At 36.7% G+C, this 18,718-nt stretch overlaps 2 protein-coding genes across 7 annotated transcripts; one reads left to right on the top strand and one right to left on the bottom strand.

Moving 5' to 3' along the window:
- Nucleotides 1-6,055: 6,055 nt before the first annotated feature.
- On the top strand, nt 6,056-11,754 carry LOC125222735 (uncharacterized). Of its 6 annotated transcripts, none has more exons than XM_048125512.2 (4): nt 6,056-6,850; nt 7,494-7,580; nt 7,666-9,079; nt 9,315-11,754. In XM_048125512.2, exons 1-4 carry the CDS (start codon nt 6,473-6,475, stop codon nt 9,320-9,322), a joined length of 1,887 nt encoding a protein of 628 aa, XP_047981469.1. In that variant the 5' UTR covers nt 6,056-6,472; the 3' UTR covers nt 9,323-11,754. The 6 variants fall into 6 exon arrangements, with proteins under 6 accessions (XP_047981469.1, XP_088920619.1, XP_047981478.2 ...); XM_089064493.1 differs by lacking the exon at nt 9,315-11,754 and having other exon boundaries at nt 6,056-6,661; nt 6,735-6,845; nt 7,666-9,285; XM_089064495.1 differs by lacking the exon at nt 9,315-11,754 and having other exon boundaries at nt 6,538-6,661; nt 6,735-6,850; nt 7,666-9,285.
- Nucleotides 9,587-12,789, bottom strand: LOC125222746 (alcohol dehydrogenase class-3-like). The gene is made up of 9 exons (XM_048125534.2): nt 12,664-12,789; nt 12,430-12,566; nt 11,871-11,917; nt 11,433-11,758; nt 11,128-11,210; nt 10,980-11,055; nt 10,228-10,385; nt 9,978-10,139; nt 9,587-9,893 (listed from the first exon to the last, which is right to left on the bottom strand). Exons 1-9 carry the CDS (start codon nt 12,695-12,697, stop codon nt 9,777-9,779), a joined length of 1,140 nt encoding a protein of 379 aa, XP_047981491.1. The 5' UTR covers nt 12,698-12,789; the 3' UTR covers nt 9,587-9,776.
- Between the last annotated feature and the right edge of the window lie 5,929 nt (nt 12,790-18,718).

Below are 18,718 nucleotides of genomic sequence, written 5' to 3'. Positions count from 1 at the left end.
GTCATAATGTTGTTATGTTTTACATTTAATGGATGTTAATGCATGTTTAAATGTATAAGTTAACTTAACAAAGTCTAAGTCTTTGTTTTAGTAGACCGGTTGTGGGCGTCGTCCACTTTAAGGTAACACGGTCAGTTCTAAACAAAGAAAAAGATGAATTTCACAACCTAGTTGGAATTTGACTATCCATCGAAAAAGGTTGCAATGTCAGTCCGCATATTTCTAAGCCTTACTGAAATAAGATGACATTGGTGTGGTATAGCACTGAACGGATCTAACAGCAAGACTTGTCCTTATGCTATCTACTGAAAGGTGAGGTCTTGATAAATATTTGTTTCTTAATCAATGTAGGTTAGCATTGAGCATACGGTATTGATTATGCATTACTTTGACTTATCAAATGGTGCGGGTTTTTCGTAACCCAATGATCCTGATATATTGGGTAGTGGTGATCAATATCTAGCGGTGCTAGGATTGCTATTATATTGAATTGTGCGCGAGCTGAGTCTCGTTTGACAATGTCCTCAAGAGGAGCGCGAAACAAGGTTTTATTATTCGGAACCTAGCTAGTTGGAGTTTGATTACTCTATGAATAATAAATAAGCGTTTCATGCTAAGTCCATTCTTGGAATTAATAAGAAGTTAATTAATTAAGTCCATAGCTGATATTAATTAATTAATGGACATTTTTATCTTAAGCGCGGGAAATGAAAGTTAATCGGAAACCCGGATTACTTGTAATTTCGAATTTGGATGGGGAGAGTTCAATATTACTTCTATAGCGGCTGCTCGTAATATTCCAATTATGACTTATATTAAATTGTGGGTTCAATTTAATTAGTAAAAAGTAAATTGGATGAGCCCATATCCAAAACCTTCCATAGATCCCTGTCTGGGCCCAAAAGGAACTTAATATAAATAGGAGAATAAATGAGACAGAATGATAACAATTTTTATACAAAAAAAAATTCAAAATTTTCGTCCCCCCCACCCCCCAGCTGAAGGAGATTTCGAAATTCACTCCTATTCCCAAAAGGATTTCTTCTGTCTTCTTTATTTAAGTCCTAGTATTCTGGTGAGATCAGCCCACACTGATATCGGAGTACAGTTCGGGAACCAGACAGAAGATTTGTGGTCTAGTATTCAAAGCGTTACGTGGAGAAGCAGCTAGCCATCTTCGATTCTTTGGAAAATTAATTAGGTATTTTTTCTGCTCCGTAGAAAAGCATGTTTTAGGTTTCAATATTCTTAAAGCATGATTAATTCAAGTTATGAGCATGATACATGTAAGAATTACGCGAATAGATTTTGTCTAAATAATCTGCTAAATAGATCTGATTATTATGTGATTTATTGGTGTGATTAATAATTGTTAAATTATGTTAATTCATGCAACACCGCTTCCGCTGCCAGTTGCATCACTTAAAGGCCAACAAATATCCATTTTTAAGAGCAACTTCGGCTTCCAATAAAATAAGAGTGAACTACACAATTAATCCTTGATCTTGTCATAAAATACACCAATGGTCCCAACAAAAATTTTATACGTAGCATTTTTGGTACATGTCGGTCTATTATACCCCTCTACATTTGAAAAATCTACTAAATGCCATGGAGGGCAATTTTGGTACCTCTTCAATTATGTAATTATTTTAGACATACATAAAAACACCTTTTACAACAAAAATATTTTCTTTTAAATTAATTCACTTAAATTTTTTAAATAATAACTTGAATAATGTATAGATTAAGCTTTATAATGAAAAAGTTACTATAGTTCATTTTATTTTTTAGTAAAAAAATGTTACTTGCAAGAGTTCGCTATACTATATTTTAACTAACGTAAATAAAATATTTATTATATAGTTCATTTTATTATATTTTTTTAGTAAATTTCAATTATTATATTTAACAAATATTCTTCACTATACTGTATTTTTTAATTAACGTAATTAAAATATTTATTTTTCACTTAAGTATAGTAACATTTAAATATTTAAGTAATATTTTTTAAATAAAAAATTACTATAATTTGCTATAATATATTTTCTTCTCAAATTTAAAAAATTTTAGTAAAATTTTTAAGTAAAAATAAATCCCGCAAAGAATTTTCTATAATTCGCTTTAATATTTATATTTAAAAATATTACTCCCTCCGTCCCGCTCAAGATGACACGTTTTTCCTTTTAGTTTGTCCCAACTAAGATGACACATTTCCTTTTATGGTAATTTTCTCTCTCCGATTATACACTCAACCACTTTTTCTCACCCCTATTAAAATATTCATCTTTATTTATCTCTCTACTTTAACACTCACACCCACCTTCTCTCTCTCCAATTAAACACTTTAACCAATAACTCCTAAAATCCCGTGCCGGATAAGCAATGTGTCATATTAGCCGGGACGGAGGTAGTACTATTAAATATAATATTTTCTTTGCAAATATATAGATTAATTTGTATAAAAATAATATTTAATTTTAAAAATAAATAAAACATAATTAAAACATATGGTTTCTTATTTAAAGTTTTGAAATAATAAAGCATCAAATATTATTTAAATGAAAGTATAATCGAGTGTATAAAAGAAAATGGTGATGGAAGAAAAAATGAAAAAAAAATAAAAGGATAGAAAGGTCCAAAATGCCCCAGAACTTTAAATATTCATACTAATGGTATCTAGGGTTAGTTTTGTCTTATCATACAAAAAATGATATAAAATTTTTTTAAGGACTATTGGTGCATTTTTAGACAAGATCAGGAACTATTAGTGCATTTTTAAGAGCAACTTCGGCTTCCAATAAAATAAAAAGAAGAGTAATCTGCATGCAATATTGATATCACGACAGTATTTCTCTAGTGTAAAAACCAAAAATAAGTCTGCCACTCTGCCTCTTGAATTTTATCCGTTTCTACTAATAAGACAATAATACTGTACAAATACAATATTGTTGCTTTGTCAATAATGTACACATACGTATGTCACATTCTAGATAAGTGTGCATATGAGTGAATATTACAAATATGATTTTATAAACTTAGTATAGTACATATAAACTTATTACACTTATTTATAATTTGTTTATAATAAGAATGGTACATAAATAATTTCATGAGCTTTGTTGAGTGCTGAAGACATGCAATCCTTCGCAGTCAGAGCAAGCTCGATCGCTGCTGCAAACGCTTCCAATATCTTAGTACAATTCAACCTTCTCGGCCGTTAGGGTCGTCTGTCCCCTTGATCCGCCACTGCCTGTACTAATTTATAGTATCAAAGAAATGAGCTTGGTCTAGGTTCCTCACAGTCACATATATGGAAATAATGTTTTTTAATTTTAATTCTCAATTTTATATTATAGTAATTTTATAATGTACTCCCTTCGTCCCAGATTTATAGTCACATTTAATTATGACACGGATTTTAAGGAATTGGTGGAGTGTGTAATTAATGAAGTGAGATGGTGAAGTGTGTAATAAATGAAGTGAGATGATAAAGTGTGTAATAAATGGAGTGAGTTGGTTGAAGGTGGGTCCCTTTTTTACTTTTTAACTTTGTGATTTTTTATTTTTGTTTTGGTTTATTTTTGTGTTGATAATGACATTTGGGTGTAATTTTAGTAAATAATGGGGTAAAATTTTATGTCCAAATATGAAAAATTCTAAATGTGACTATAAATGTGAAACGAACTTTTATGATAAAATTTGACTATAAAATTGGAACGGAGGGAGTACTAATTATGATTCAATAATTGTGTTTCTTCGAATATTGCCGTTGTCAAATATTGCGAACCCATATTAAAGAATATGTTGATGTGAGGGGCGGTGAAAAGCTACTATCAGTTGATATTGTCTATCTGTTGACATTATTACTAAAGAAGGTGACATTTATATATAGTGAAGTTGACATTATGTTTGTTAGCGCATAGTTAATATTTTTATAGATATAAGTTGACGTTGTTGCTAGCGTCTATTGACATTGTTGTTAGTGTATGTTGACATTAATACTAAAAATATTGACATTGTATTTATTAGTGCATTGATATTGTTTTTATAGATACAAGATTATGCTCTTGATGCTTGTTTTGACACATGAAAAATAGGTTACAAATCAAGAGTACGCTCGTTAAGCTTGTTTTCACACTCGAAAAATAGTTCACAAATCATTGACTATGTTAATAGTCTTGTTTTACAAAGAGTATGCCCTTGAGGCTTGTTTTGACACTAGTAATGATGTCAGCCTATATTTTATAAAAATGTCAACTATGTACTAATAATGTCAACTATGTCAACAATGTCAATTTTGTTGATTGAAATATATTTACAATTACCGGTTGACATTGTTCTAGCGTCTGTTGACATTATGACTGAAAAAGTTGACATTTATATACAACGAAGTTGACATTGTATTTGTTAGTGTACGATTGATATTCTATAGATACAAGAGTATGATTGTGATGCTTGTTTAGACACTAGAAAAATAAGTCACAAATTATTAACTTGATAGACTTTTTTTTTACAGAGAGTACGCTCGTTAAGCTTGTTTTAACACTTAAAAAATAGGTCACAAATTATTGACTACAATAATAGGGGCTTGTTGACATTGTTGCTAGTATCAGTTGACATTTATGATATATTCAGTTGATATCAACCTGATTATTGAAATATTGAAATTTTTATAAATTTTAGTATTAAATTTTGTCATCGTAACATATACAATTGAGATGTCATTGGAATCCTTATAAAATTACTTTAATTCTGATATATTTTTTATGAAAAAATAATTTAAATTGAAATAATTATATGCATTCTGAGTTATCGTATATTTGCTAAGAGTTAATTATAATTAGTCTTTCTATTTACTTATTATAATACATAATTACATTTATTTATAATTTCTTTAAACTTTAATTACTAAAGCAGCGTATTAAAGAGATAAACATTTAAACCTTTCACTTACCCCACCTAAAATAAGATTAATTTTTTTTAACTCCCTATATTTAAAATAAATGTAAAAAACTTTTATATTTATACATTAAAAATTGTAATAAAAGTTATCGCATGATTTTATAACAATTCTAGACATTTATATTATACTTTTAAAACTCTCCCACTCCTATATATCTATAGATATAGATGAAATTTTAGTGGCGATTTGAGAGATTTGTAATACAAAAACTATTGTTTAATTATTTCTGAAATAGAAATTTACCCTTGATATGCTGTCTTTAGGGATGTTAATCGGACCAACCCTATTCGGGTTGCGGGTTAATCGGGTTGTGATTTTTCGGGTTATAAAAATTCAATCCTAACCCTAAAAGCTCGGGTTTCGAGCTAGCCCAACGGGTTAATCGGATTGCTACCGATACAATTAATATGCGATCAATCCAATATATAATGATGAAAATTAGTTATATTTATAAAATGTAAAATATTTTATTATGATATATTTGAGATATATGCTTAAACTCAAACATAAACATGATCAAATACTAATATTTGAGATTTGTGCAAAATAAAACATAAACATCAAGAAATTTTAAAGCATGTTTTAGAAATTTAAATAATTTTCTAGTGAATTTGAAGTTTCTAGTTTATTTATCTATTATTATGTTAATAAAAAAATAATATATATTTAATGTATAAAAGTAAAAGATATATTTTTAGTTATCTATATTATAAAATAATCAATGAAGTGTCTAATTAGGAGTCAAATAAATAGAACGATAGAAATTTTACCGAGTTTTCGGGCCAGCCCATTGAGTTTTTGGGTCTAGCCCTAATGGGTTGTGGGTTAATCAGGTGCGGGCTAATCGGGCTGTAATTTTATTGGGTTAGAAATTTTCAACCCTAATCCTATAGATTTGTTGGGCTATTCAGGCCAGCCCATGGGTTACGGGCGACATTGACACCCCTAGCTGTCTTCCATAAAAAGTTGTGAGACATATTTTCATGTTGATATTTCTTTTGAATGGAATGATTTTGTTTTCCTTATGAAATTTCCCTGTATTTTTCTCTCCACCTATTAATTGGTGTGGACATATTTTCATGCTGATTTTTTTTTTTTGAATGGCATGATTTGTTTTCCTTGTGAAATTTCCCTGTATTTTCTCTCCACTTATTAATGGTATAGTATTAATTATGATTGCACATATTTCAACTTTACTCCACTTAAATTGTGTATAATTGGAAAATAATTAATTAGACTTGGTTCTTCGCGAATAAGTAAACGAGTCTTGGTCGGGGAGTTAGTTAGGGTTTCTCCCCTCCAATTTTCCCTCCACATTCATGCAAATAACTGCATTTCTCTCTCTTCTCCTGCATAATTATTCTATATATTTCCCAAATCAGTCACTCTCGATTAAAAATTGTCACTGATATTCTCTGTTTTCATAAACTACAGCAGATTTGAATCGCCCAATTTTTGTTTAAACCACTGTATTGGTGCTTTACGGTTGCTTGTTGAGTGAAAGATATGAGCATTTTCGAATTTCAGTCTGAGAATCCGAGACTTTTCTCCATGGGAAACCAGGCTCCGTCGGTACTGGATTCATGCTCCGACGAGGAGGCGGCTTTCGGCGATAAGGAAGACGGTGATTGGTTGTCGAGGCTACTGGTTGAGGCCGGCGGAAATACAGATGATGATTCCGGCGACGTCGTTTTTGTAAGTGAGCTGTTCCCCAAAATCCGATCTGATTCTGTGAAGGCGCTGGCTAAGGCTGTTGTTGATGACGAAGGTGATGATGATTGTATGGTTTTGGATGGTGACCCTGACAATCCGGTGGTCGCCGTCAATGATAAGGCTGACGGTGGTGATTCCGATGAACTCGAGATTGTTGGTGAGAAGGGTGAGGTGTGCCTTCTCTCTCTCTTTTTTTTTTTTTTTTGCATAATTTACTTATTTTTGCTGACTGTCTACTGATAATTACTCCAATTCTGAAAGTAAGTGAGATAATTGTTACTCTTAAAATTCACATATCATTTATTTATTTTCTTTTGTGGTGTGATTTTGGATTATTTGTGTCTTATGAAACTTATCTCTGCTTCAAATTTGTGATATCATATTTAATTTGCAGAATTTTTTGTTGAGATATTGTTGTTCATATTAATTGGTGATTAAAAAAAGGGCTTTGTGTCCGATGCTAGTGAATATTTGGTGTTTATTATTGGAGAATTATGTATAATTGAACATCATGTTTAGTTTCTAGCAAACCACAGTAATTGCAAATTTATCGACTTCTTGAGTATATCACGAAATACCCTCGACTACAGGCGACGATTCTGAAAATTTTGTAACTACTGCTGCTTAACGTGTACATTAAACTCAGTTAAAGCTTTGGGAACCATAAACGTATGAATTAATGGCTATTTGTTTGGTACATTACAAGGTCTCTGGCATATTGTTTACTAATCTTATCTTGTCTTAGACTCTTAGAAGATACTATGTTGTTCATTTGTACAGATAATAAATGGTTTTCTTATCGTTGCATCTACAGGTGGCGTGCAGGGATTTTCCTCACTCCCGGCATCTTTGTGCTAAGTATCTCTTTGCTTCTACGGCGCATGAAGTCCATTGTGGCCTGGTAATTTCTTTTAGTTTAAAATTTTGATCTGTCTACTGCGGATTATATAGCTTCCATCTTTGATTTATGATTTCCTTAATTTCAGTGTCACTGTTATGTGTGTGACACACTGGCTCCGTGTCTCCATTGGGGCACTGGCGCTAGCAGCACTGAACATTGCCATGCTAGTGATAAAGACGAATATTGGAGAGCAGAGCGGAAGCGTGCAAAGAAAAGTTATAAGCCTTCGGCTGTGCAAAGTACGACTACTACTAGTACTAGGCCGGGGTGTCATCCATCACAACCAAACTCGTTGCCTCAGCATCAGGGTGTTAAGCGTGTCGCGATCCGCCCTTGTGTTCTTTCTTCAGCATTTGGTTTGCCAAATGCCATGAATCGAGAAAGAAGCCAAGTACCTCGGTATCATGCTCCTGAATATAACCCTCAATCAATGTTAGCCCCAGTGCGGTCACACCCTAGAAGTACTAACACTGTTTCTCCAAAGGTTACTCTTATGAATACTCTTATGAACAAACACCACCATGTAGGAGTACAAAATCCTCTGTCCTCCTATCATCCAGTCTTCAAGCGGAACGGGTTAAGTGGGCCTTTCACAAATAATAATCACGCGCATGGGTCTCAATTATCTAGAGACCCACCTCTGAACAGGCACCCTGCGTTCCAGGCTCCTGTCACAAATGGCCGCCATGACGCAAATCAGCTTATGTATGGAAGTCCGGCTGCTGGATTACCTTCTCGCTACCTGCCTTCTGAAGCTCAGATAACCTCCCAGCCAATTCTCAGCCGTCGGAATCGTACTTACATACCACACCAATCTCAAATGCCTTCTCAACCATCTGTGAGTGGAAGCTCTTTGGGGTCACCACCATTGCAACCCTACCAATGTACCGAACCAAGTGTGGGATATGTCACGAAGTCCACTGTCCCTCAACCCTATATTGCATATGCACCCGACAACCATGCACCTTATCAGACTGTTGGTCACTGGCAGTTGGATGCTGGCAATACTTTGCCGGATCAATTGCATTCAAGATCCACAATATCCGCTCAACTGCAAAAGCAAAACAATCCTACTTCCATGTTCACATGTGTCCAAAATGATGTCCAGCATCAGTATCATACTCAAAGTGGTATTGGTTCAAATCCAGCAGATATTGTCCTCTTTCGTGATTCCTTTGTCGGCCATGGCAATATGCAGAGTCATGCGGCGAATGGGGCACTGGCTGGGACATCACAAGCACAAACTATACAACATGATTGGCCAAGCATGACAACGCCTTTGGGTGTGGACAATCCCCCTCAACAGAATGCTGAAGTAGCTGCTTATTCCTCCACAATAGATGTTGCTGACTACCAGTTTCCTGAAAGTAGAGAACCTGACTCGTTCCAACTTCAATTTCTTGGCAATTCGATGTTCGGAAATCAATCAGTTATAGGGGCTGTGGAAGCTGCTGCTTCACCTAATGTATACTCATCAGAAACTGCTTTTGCAGATACCGGTACGCTATTTGATTTTTGAAGTTTTCATGATCCATCGCTGACCAAAATGGGAACCATATTTTTTTCTGATGATGGTAGTATAGTCTGCTCGATTCTTTGCATTCTCTTCATGTAAATTAAGCACCAGGTTTTCTGTATAGTAGGAATTTTGTCCATCCCACTTTAGTTTTATTTTAATATAGAATTGTAGTCAACTGTTTTTATCTCTGATGAGAGCATAATCTTGAAATGAAGTTGGCTAAGGATTACTGGGTATTCACTTGGGCAGTTTCTTGGAAATTCATCGATATCAAGAGCTTGCTATATATGTTCTGCTGTGGCCCCTTACAAGTTTATTTTTGCAAAGAAATAGTATCGCATTTGAGATCATAATTTGTACATATCAGAGCTTTATCTATCAGCATATTTGGGCATTTTTCTTTGTTATCCCACTAGGTTTATAGCTTGTCAAATTTATGTTGGAAAATTTACTTAATGCTCTATCTTACAGAGCCATAGACAATGTGTGCATGAAAATTCAAAGCTTTATTGCATAATTGCCAGCATTCAGTTGTTGATGGTGAAAACAGTGTCTTAGAAAGCGTAGGGTGGTAATAAACAGAAAGCATCAACCACAGTAATAAAAGGAGACACTCAAATAAACGACAGCTCGTACTGAAGGCAGGCGCCATTTTTTAACTACAGCACGTGGAACCATTATACAAACATGTCAAGCACAACACGAAGGCACATTCCTTCGTGCATCATATCGAAGGCTTTGTTGATCTCAGGCAGTGTAGAATTGTGGGTGATGTACTCATCAACCTTGATTTCCTGAAAGAAGAGCAAGCAGAATGTGGGAAGGGCTGACTAGATTAAATTATCTGACAGATTAAGGAGAGCGGAGAATGCACTCACTTTCTTTAGATACTTGTCGACAAGCAAAGGTACTTGTGAGCGACTCTTGAAACCACCAAATGCTGTGCCCTTCCAGACACGGCCAGTCACCAGCTGAAAAGGACGTGTGGAGATCTCTTGACCAGAAGCTGCAACGCCCACAATAACTGATGTTCCCCAACCCTAAAAGTTTTGTACAAACGATCAGTAATTCGTGCATCTTTATATGATAACATATAATTTTGTGGCGTTATAATACCTAGTTACCTACCTTATGGCAGCATTCTAAAGCAGCCCTCATTACATCAACATTGCCAATGCATTCAAAACTATAGTCAACACCACCATCTGTTAGATCCACAATGACCTGCTGGATTGGTTTCTCGTGATCCTTTGGGTTGAGGAACTCGGTCACACCAAAGTCCTTTGCTGTGCATCACAATTTACAGCAAGATCAGGAATAAAAAAGTTAGAACTTTTGTTAGCACTGGTTTACTTTTCCTAGTAATTATATTAGTATTGAGACACAAACATTTCCCCTCAATATTTTTTTTGTATTCTAGAACTAGAGCTAGCGTTATGAGACTCTAGACCAAACGACAAGGATTTATATTTGCATCTTTTTTTTAATGGAAGATAGTTTTGCATTAGAAGAAGTCTGTAGGACACCATTAAGCACACGATGACTTAACATATTAAAGCTACAAAGGCACACAAGATTTTTTAAATTTTGATTAGTAAAAACAGGTCAGTTTCTTGTCCCGTATGTCTCTTGATATGCAACTTCGCTTATAGCATGAGAAAAATCTGAAGTAACATTTACTTTATCTTTGCCAGAAGAAATAAAGACCTGAATTCTCAGTTTTACATGAACTTTTTTACATACCAAGCACATGTCTACAACAAGAGCAAAACACTCTTAGCATCAATAAATATCATGCCGTGGAAATCTAATTGATTGCATAAGAAATTAGTGGTATGGTACTATATGTATTTATTGGGATGGTGAAGAAGGTGGAGTACCTCTATCAAACTTTTTCGTGTCAATATCGATCCCTATGATACGGGAAGCTCCAGCAGCTTTTGCACCCTCTGCTACCTGAATCAGAAGTATTCATCATATTCTTTGTATGATCAAGCCAAGAAGTCAATCATACTAAAGAAAACTCACAGCAAGTCCAACAGTGCCAAGACCAAATACAGCAACTATGGAACCTTGTTCGACTTTTGCAGTATTCCAAACAGCTCCAAGACCTATAAGAAATTAATCATGCACAGAGATTAAATATTGATGGCTGAGGTATGTTACACATAGGAGTTTGTTAAGTTCGCCAGAAGAAAGACTTCATGAATCGTGAATACTACATTAATCAGGTAGGGTCAAGAGTGTAACGCACGCAATCAAACTGATTGTCTGACCCTTTACATCGATAACTTATTGATATTCAACCACCAGATTATGTGAAAGATGCTTGCCTGTTGGAACACCACAACCAAGCAGACACACTTTCTCCAATGGTGCTACAGGGTCAATCTTGGCAACGCTAACATCATGAACAACAGTGTACTGACTAAACGTTGATGTGCCCATGAAATGATAGATAGGTTTTCCATTGATTGAAAAGCGGCTCTTGCGGTCATTCAGCATAACACCAACTCCAGTAGCTACCCTGACTTTCCCACAGAGATTTGTCTTACCAGATTTGCAAAACTTGCATTCCTTGCACTCAGCCTGATAACAGGGAATGACATGATCGCCCACTTGAACTTCAGTCACGCCTTCACCAACACTCTCAACTATCCTGAGATCCCAAAAGCAAAATGTATCCAATGCTATGTCATATTGCTGACATAAGCAAAGTCAGAAAAGCTAATAGTTCTTTAAAAAAGTACTTCTAGCATTTAACAACATACCCAGCAGCTTCATGACCAAGGATGCACGGGAAGAGACCTTCAGGATCCTGCAACGAAGATAATAAAAAGATCAGGTTTGCTGTCGGTATGATTGTGCTGGTAATTTATTGTATTCAAACACAACACTGATAACGATCCAAATCACCTTTAAATAGCACTCCCTCCGTCTCACCGCAAGTGATTGATTTCACTTTTTAGCTAAAAACAAAACATCTAGTCTCTCTTACTTTATTTTCTCATTCTTTATTCACTTTTATCTCTACTACTTTATCATCTCTGTTACTTATTTAAATATCATTTTCTTAAGTCTCGTGCTTATCAGACTAGATACACCCAAATTGAGAGAACACAAATGATACTTCACTAGAGTATATACCTATTGAAAAAGTTCAACTTCCTCTTTACTTCACAGAAAACACATATTCACACATATGAACAGAATATACTCATAAATTTCACATTTAGGATCAAATTGAATAAACTCCTTATGAATCCTTGTAAAATGAATGTGTAATTGAGTAGCATTTTCCTCCAGATCGGCGTGAACAGTAGGGATTACCTTGCCGCTCCAGGTGTAGGCATCTGTGTGACAGAGAGCGGTAAAGAGGATTTTGATCCTGACTTCTCCGGCTTGCGGCGGCGCCACCTGCACCTCTTCGATCACCAGAGGTTTATTGGGTTCCCAGGCCACCGCCGCTACAAATATTAGTAAAAGAAAAGGGGAAAAGTAATCAATCAACAAAACACTCAATTGATAAGCAGAGAAACACAAGGAAATCGAAGAGATGGATACCTTTGCAAGTAATGACTTGACCTAGAGTAGCCATTGGAGGAGAATGAGATTGACAAATTCACAGGCGCAGATAGCAATGAAATTATGCTGTATATTTTTTTTATAAATTCAAAACATTTTATACTCCACTATTTTAAATTATTTTGTATGTATAGTATAATTATCTGTTTATTTAAAATATTTTGTATGCATAGTATAATTAGGGATGTCAATCGGGTCGGCCCACCGAGTTTCGGGCCGACCCTATTCGGGTTGCGGGTCAATCGGGTGCGGGCTAGTTGGGTTGTGATTTCTTTCGGGTTATAAAAGTTCAACCCTAACCCTAAAAGGTCGGGTTTCGGGCTAGCCCAACGGGTTAATCGGGTTGGTACCGATAATATTAATATGCGATCAATCCAATGAATAATGATGAAAAATAGTTATATTCATAAAATGTAAAATATTTAACTATGATAAATTTGAGATATATGTTTAAACTCAATCATAAACATGATCAAATACTAATATTTGAGATATTTCGATAAATTTTAATGAATGTTTTAGAAATTTAAATAATTTTTTTTTTGTAAATTTGAAGTTTTTAATTTATTTATCAATTATTATATTAATAAAAATTAAATATATAATTTGTATATTTAATATAAAATTGAAAGTTATTTTTTTTAGTTATTTATATTATAAAATTAATCAATAAAGTGTCAAATTAGGAGTAAAAAATAGAATAATAGAAATTTTATCGGGTTTTTGGGTCTGACCCTAACGGGTTGCGGGTTGATCGGGTGTGGGCTAATCAGGTTTTAATTTTATCGGACGATAAATTTTCGACCCTAACCCTATAAATTTGGCGGACTATTTGGGCCAGCCCACCGATTGCAGGCTACACTGAAATCCCTAAGTATAATTATCTGTCAATACTACTTTTAATTTTGGTTCGTAGAGTGTGTGTTCAAACAGTCAATACTACACGCATTTTTCATTTTAATAGTATAAATTTAACATGATTAATTAGTGTAGAATTGTTAGTGCAATAAGAGTATAAGACAGACACTTAATTAAGTGAATGTTTTAACTAAATATCATAATTTTTCCTAAAATAAAAATAATACAAATAATTTGAGACAGTTCAAAAACAAAATGTGCAAGTACTTGCATGAGACAGATAGATTGCATGAGACAGAGAGAGTACACAACAAAAAATAATTTCATATTTTTTTTAGTGTAACCAATAAAATTAGTCTTAATACTAAAATCAATTTATTATCCACTTTCTATCTTTCTTTTACTTCCGTATTTTTTCCTCTTCGTACCTATTACCATATAAATCATATAACATCCTAAGTTTGAATGTACAAAATATTTATAAAAAAGAGTGAACTGCATGAAATGCCCCTAATATTTGCGGTTATTGCACCAGTGCCCCCTAACAAAAAAAATACCATTATACGGGTCTAACATTTAATACAATCACATACCAAGTTTTTTCGGACCAAAACGCCCTCAGGCCCTTAAAGGGCATTCTCGTCACTTACACACACTGCTCTGACGCCGCCTCTGCATGGCACTGCAACATGCACTGTAGTTGCTGACAAACTAGGCATGATATGACACAAAATGTCATATCTTCCATCCTCTCTCCCTCGAAAATGCCAGAGTTGTTTCGCCTCTTCGCCTCCTACACGCCACCTATACCAAGACTTGCATTGAAATGTTTCTAAAATTAATCTTCCCTCCAAATCACTTTTCCTATTTCTTTTGCGCTCTCTTCTCTCTCCACTCCATTTCACTCTATTTTCTCCATTTCTTTCAACCCATTTTTGTTCCATTTGAGTCGCCGTTTTCATCTAACCTATTTCATCATGCCGCTGAAACGGAACCGAGGTGGTTCCTCTGGAGCGTCGTCCTCTCGGAAGCGAGGTGGTTCCTCTGGAGCGTCGTCCTCCCGGGGTCGCTCACGGCGGAAAACGCAATCTAGCCGCGCACCGGCACCGGAACGACGTAGACCCAGAGACATGGGACATCCGCGATCCTGAATTGGATTTCTTTGTCCCAGAAACAGAATACAGTAAGTTTTCTTCTAAAATTTCACAAATCGTTCAATAAAATTTCACAACTCGTTCACTAGATTCAAGCTGTGATTTAGGGTTCCGAAATAGAAAATTTTGGGAATTTGTTTTGATGTCGTGGCATTTGGTGAATTGGTTTAATTTTGATTTTTTTTATATCTTAACTCCCTAACCCTAAACCATAACAGAGGTTCATGGTTTAATTTTGAATTTTTTTTGTTGTAAACTCCCTAAACCCTTACAGAGGACTATCCCGAGAGGTTCTCGGTTGCTTTACACCACTGGGGTGCGATCTGCGAAATCAATAAACAGAAGAAGTATTGTGGGGGTCTTTTGACATTCTTTGACTTTTGCAACATAACCTGCTTTGACTTCTTGGATCACTCAAGTATGGTGCTAAAGTTGAAGTACGATATGAAAACTGTTTGTGAGTTTTATTACTGCCATCCGAAGTACAGTGATAAGTGTATGGGCATTGACATAGGAGGCTCGTTGATGCCCCTTATTGAGGAACCACATCTAACTGGTTTTCTCCAAGTGGCGGCTACTAGCACAAAGCTAGTTCACCTTTACGTCGTCGAGATTACGCGGGCAGCCGCCTTACTGAAGCAGCGTAAGGAAAAAGCGGAGGAGTATCTCAAATATCGTAAAGTTTGCAAAAAATCCGGAGTGGTCATTGAAGAGATTGAGGAACCTGATCTAGTTGTGCCAAGGCCTCTTAAACGGAAAAGGAATAGGGAGCAGCAGGATCAGGGAAAGGGGAAGCAGCAGCATCAGGGAAAGGGGAAGCCATTGATGATTGAGTGGTACCCAAGGGATATTGAGTTCGAACAATATCTTACCGAGAGTTTAAAAGACGCCCGTCGGCAATGGAAAAAGGACGATGAGGCTGCTGCTGCTAAGAAATTGATGGAAGAGGAGGCTACTGCTAAGAATTTGATGCACGCTTTTGATTCATGTAGTAGTGAAAAAGGAGCCCAACCCGAATCTGCTATGATTGATGTTGAAGACAATGATGTATCAGTTGGGGTTGTTGTACAAGGAGATGTCCATGCATGCGTGCCAGAGGTATAATAATGTCTGTGATTACATACTTAAATATTGAGGGTTGTTGTGATTCATTCTTTTATGTTTTGTGGATTGTAATGTAGGATGTCCCAATACCAAGAGATCAATCAGAACCAAGGGATGTACAACATGATGTTGAAGCCATGGACGAAGTTAGTGTAGTTGAAGGAGATGGTGACGGTTGCATATCAGAGGTTGCAACACAACTTGCAACGTAGGTGCAACACAATTTGCAACTACGCTTGTTATGTATATATTAAATTCAATGTTTGGTATTCGGTTCTGATTTATGTGTTGTGCACTGTAGGTTTTTATTCAAAGGCCGCCAGTGACAGATGAACATCCAATGCGAAGTCCTCCAAACGATGATCCACGTGATGAAGTTATTGCAGTGGATGACCAAGTTATAGACTCAATGGATACAGAAGCCCACGCTTCCATGGCAGAGGTAGTAAAAACATTACTTGCAACTACGTTTGTGATTATATAGAATGTTTGGTTGTTTGGTCTTCGTTTGTGATTTTGAAATATGTTTGGTCTTGGTTTGTGATATATGTTTTCTGGACTTTTGTTGATTGTAGGTTGTTATTCCAAGGCTGCCAGTATCAGATGAACACGTGGTTCCAATTCCTTCAACCGTGAATTCAAGTGACAAAGTTACAGACTCAGTGGAAAAGCCCAGTGTAGAAGAGGATGTGTACCAACCGACCATCGAGTTTTCAGAGGAACTGCAGTTGGAAGTTCCCATCATAGAGGACATGACGGATGAAATGTTAATGTCAGAAGTTGAACGTGATGTGCAACATGGAGCTCCAACGGCATAAGTGTCTGATGATGCGTCTGAAGTAGCACACCTGCTGTACCGGTACCGGAAGTCATTGAGGAGCCCGAAGTAGTACCTTCTGATGATATATACATTCCATCATTTGACTATGTTCCGGACAGCTGCCATCTCCATAACGAGGGACCTCCGACTGATGATGAAGATGACGAGATCGACCATTTTATATTGTTGGCAAACATGTGCCGAGATGAGCAGTTATTTACATGTTATTATGAATAAATTTTCCAACAATAGCATGCTGTAAATGAAGAGTAGGAACAAGTGCCGGTTGAAGGTGAAGAGCCGGCGGAAGGTGAAGACCGGCCGGAGGCAGGGTCGAAACGGCGGAGGAAGTATTCGCCGGTCGTGGAGAAGATGAACAAGGCAGATAACCCACTTTGCGATGATGAAAATGCAGAGGAGCTACAAGATCTTGAAGATCTTGACGATCTTGAGGATTTGGAGGGTTTAAAGAGGAAAGGTATTAAGTATACCCCGTTCAAGCTCTAGCGAAATGAGCTTCCATTGTGGAGGCCCGGTAATGTGTTGAAGGACATAGATTTCTTTTATGAAGTGTTGCGACAGTACGCTATCATGACCAGACGCCGAGTTCATGTGAAAAAAAATGACGGCGACAAACTTCGTGTCGTGTGTAAGGGGCAAGGCTGTGAGTGGTATGTGTACTTGAGGAAGCTCGAAACACACAACAGACATGATTATGTGGTGATGAACATGCAACGGGATCACGCTCACACATGATCTCAAGTTCTGGATCAGAGATGGCTCACAGCAAAGTGGCTAGGTGAGCGTTACATGGAGAAGATCAAAGACAACCCACACATTCCACTCGCAGCTATACGGCAGTGTGTCGACGAAGATTTTGGCTTGATGATCGGTAGGATGAAAGCATATCGAGCCAGAGAGCACGCACTGGAAGGCATATTCGGCTCTGCGACACCCCAATACAGGAACTTGTTCTACTATAAGGCTGAATTGGAACGGACACACCCTAATTCCAGCGTGCATGTACACTACGAGAATATGAGGGATCCTGGCGCCTTAGCCCCGAGATTCATGAGGTTCTATTGTTGTCTGGGACCATTGAAGAAGGGGTGGATGCATTTTTGTCGTCCCATTATCTTTGTTTCTTGCGAAGAATGTATAGAGGACAACTCATGACAGCAATGGGAATTGATCCTAACAATGGCTGGTGGCCGATTTCTTGGGCAGTGACTGAGGCAGAGGGCTACGTCTAGTGGAAATGGTTTCTAGAATACTTGTCTGAAGACCTAGACTTGCATGCGAATGGCCCAAGATATGTGTTTATGTCTGACCAACAAAAGGTTTGTGTTATGTGATTTCATCAGTACTTATATACTTCGATTGTAATTAAAGTTTAATACTTTAACTCTAACTGTGATTTATTTTGCACTTGGTGGCAGGGTCTTGCAAAAGTGATTGCTGAGGATTTCGCACAGAGCGAACATCGCTTTTGTGTGCAGCAAATCTACAACAATTTCAAGAAGAGATTCGTCGGGGAGAATTTCAAGGACCGGTTGTGGGAGATTGATGGATGCTTTGCGGGTTGAGTATCCCCAAGCACATCACTGGCCTACTGGGGTTGCTCACAAAGAACAATGGGTGAAGGCCTATTTCTCCCCGCATACTTGTTGTGATGTGCTCCTCAACAATATTTGCGAGACATTCAATTCAAAGGTTGCATTGGCTCGAGAGAAAGCTATTATCAGTATGTTGGAGGACATTCGGGCGAGTCAGATGGAAAGGATTCAGATCAGAGGCCAGTGGATCAAGAACTACGACCACGTAGTCCCTCCTGTTATCAAGGAGATTATGGATAAGTTGTACGCGGGGGCTTCTTCGTGGAGAGCTACATGGAACGGAGAAGCTTCTTACCAAGTATCAGGCCCTCTGGCCAATATGTTGTGAACATGCGGGATTTTGCATGCTCGTGCAGACAGCGGCAGCTAACCGGAATCCCGTGCACTCATGCTATCGCTGTAATTAACAAGAATGGCGAGGATGTCACGCGTTACGTCTCCCGATATTATTTGAAGTCCACGATGATGATCCTGTACGAGAA

The sequence above is a fragment of the Salvia hispanica genome, chromosome 2, assembly GCF_029641045.1.
Source record: "Salvia hispanica isolate PSC_SH4W2 chromosome 2, Shi_PSC_v1, whole genome shotgun sequence".
Lineage (NCBI taxonomy): Eukaryota > Viridiplantae > Streptophyta > Magnoliopsida > Lamiales > Lamiaceae > Salvia > Salvia hispanica.
The sequence above is the reverse complement of the archived record's forward strand: the minus strand, read 5'-3'. Positions and strand labels throughout refer to the sequence as shown.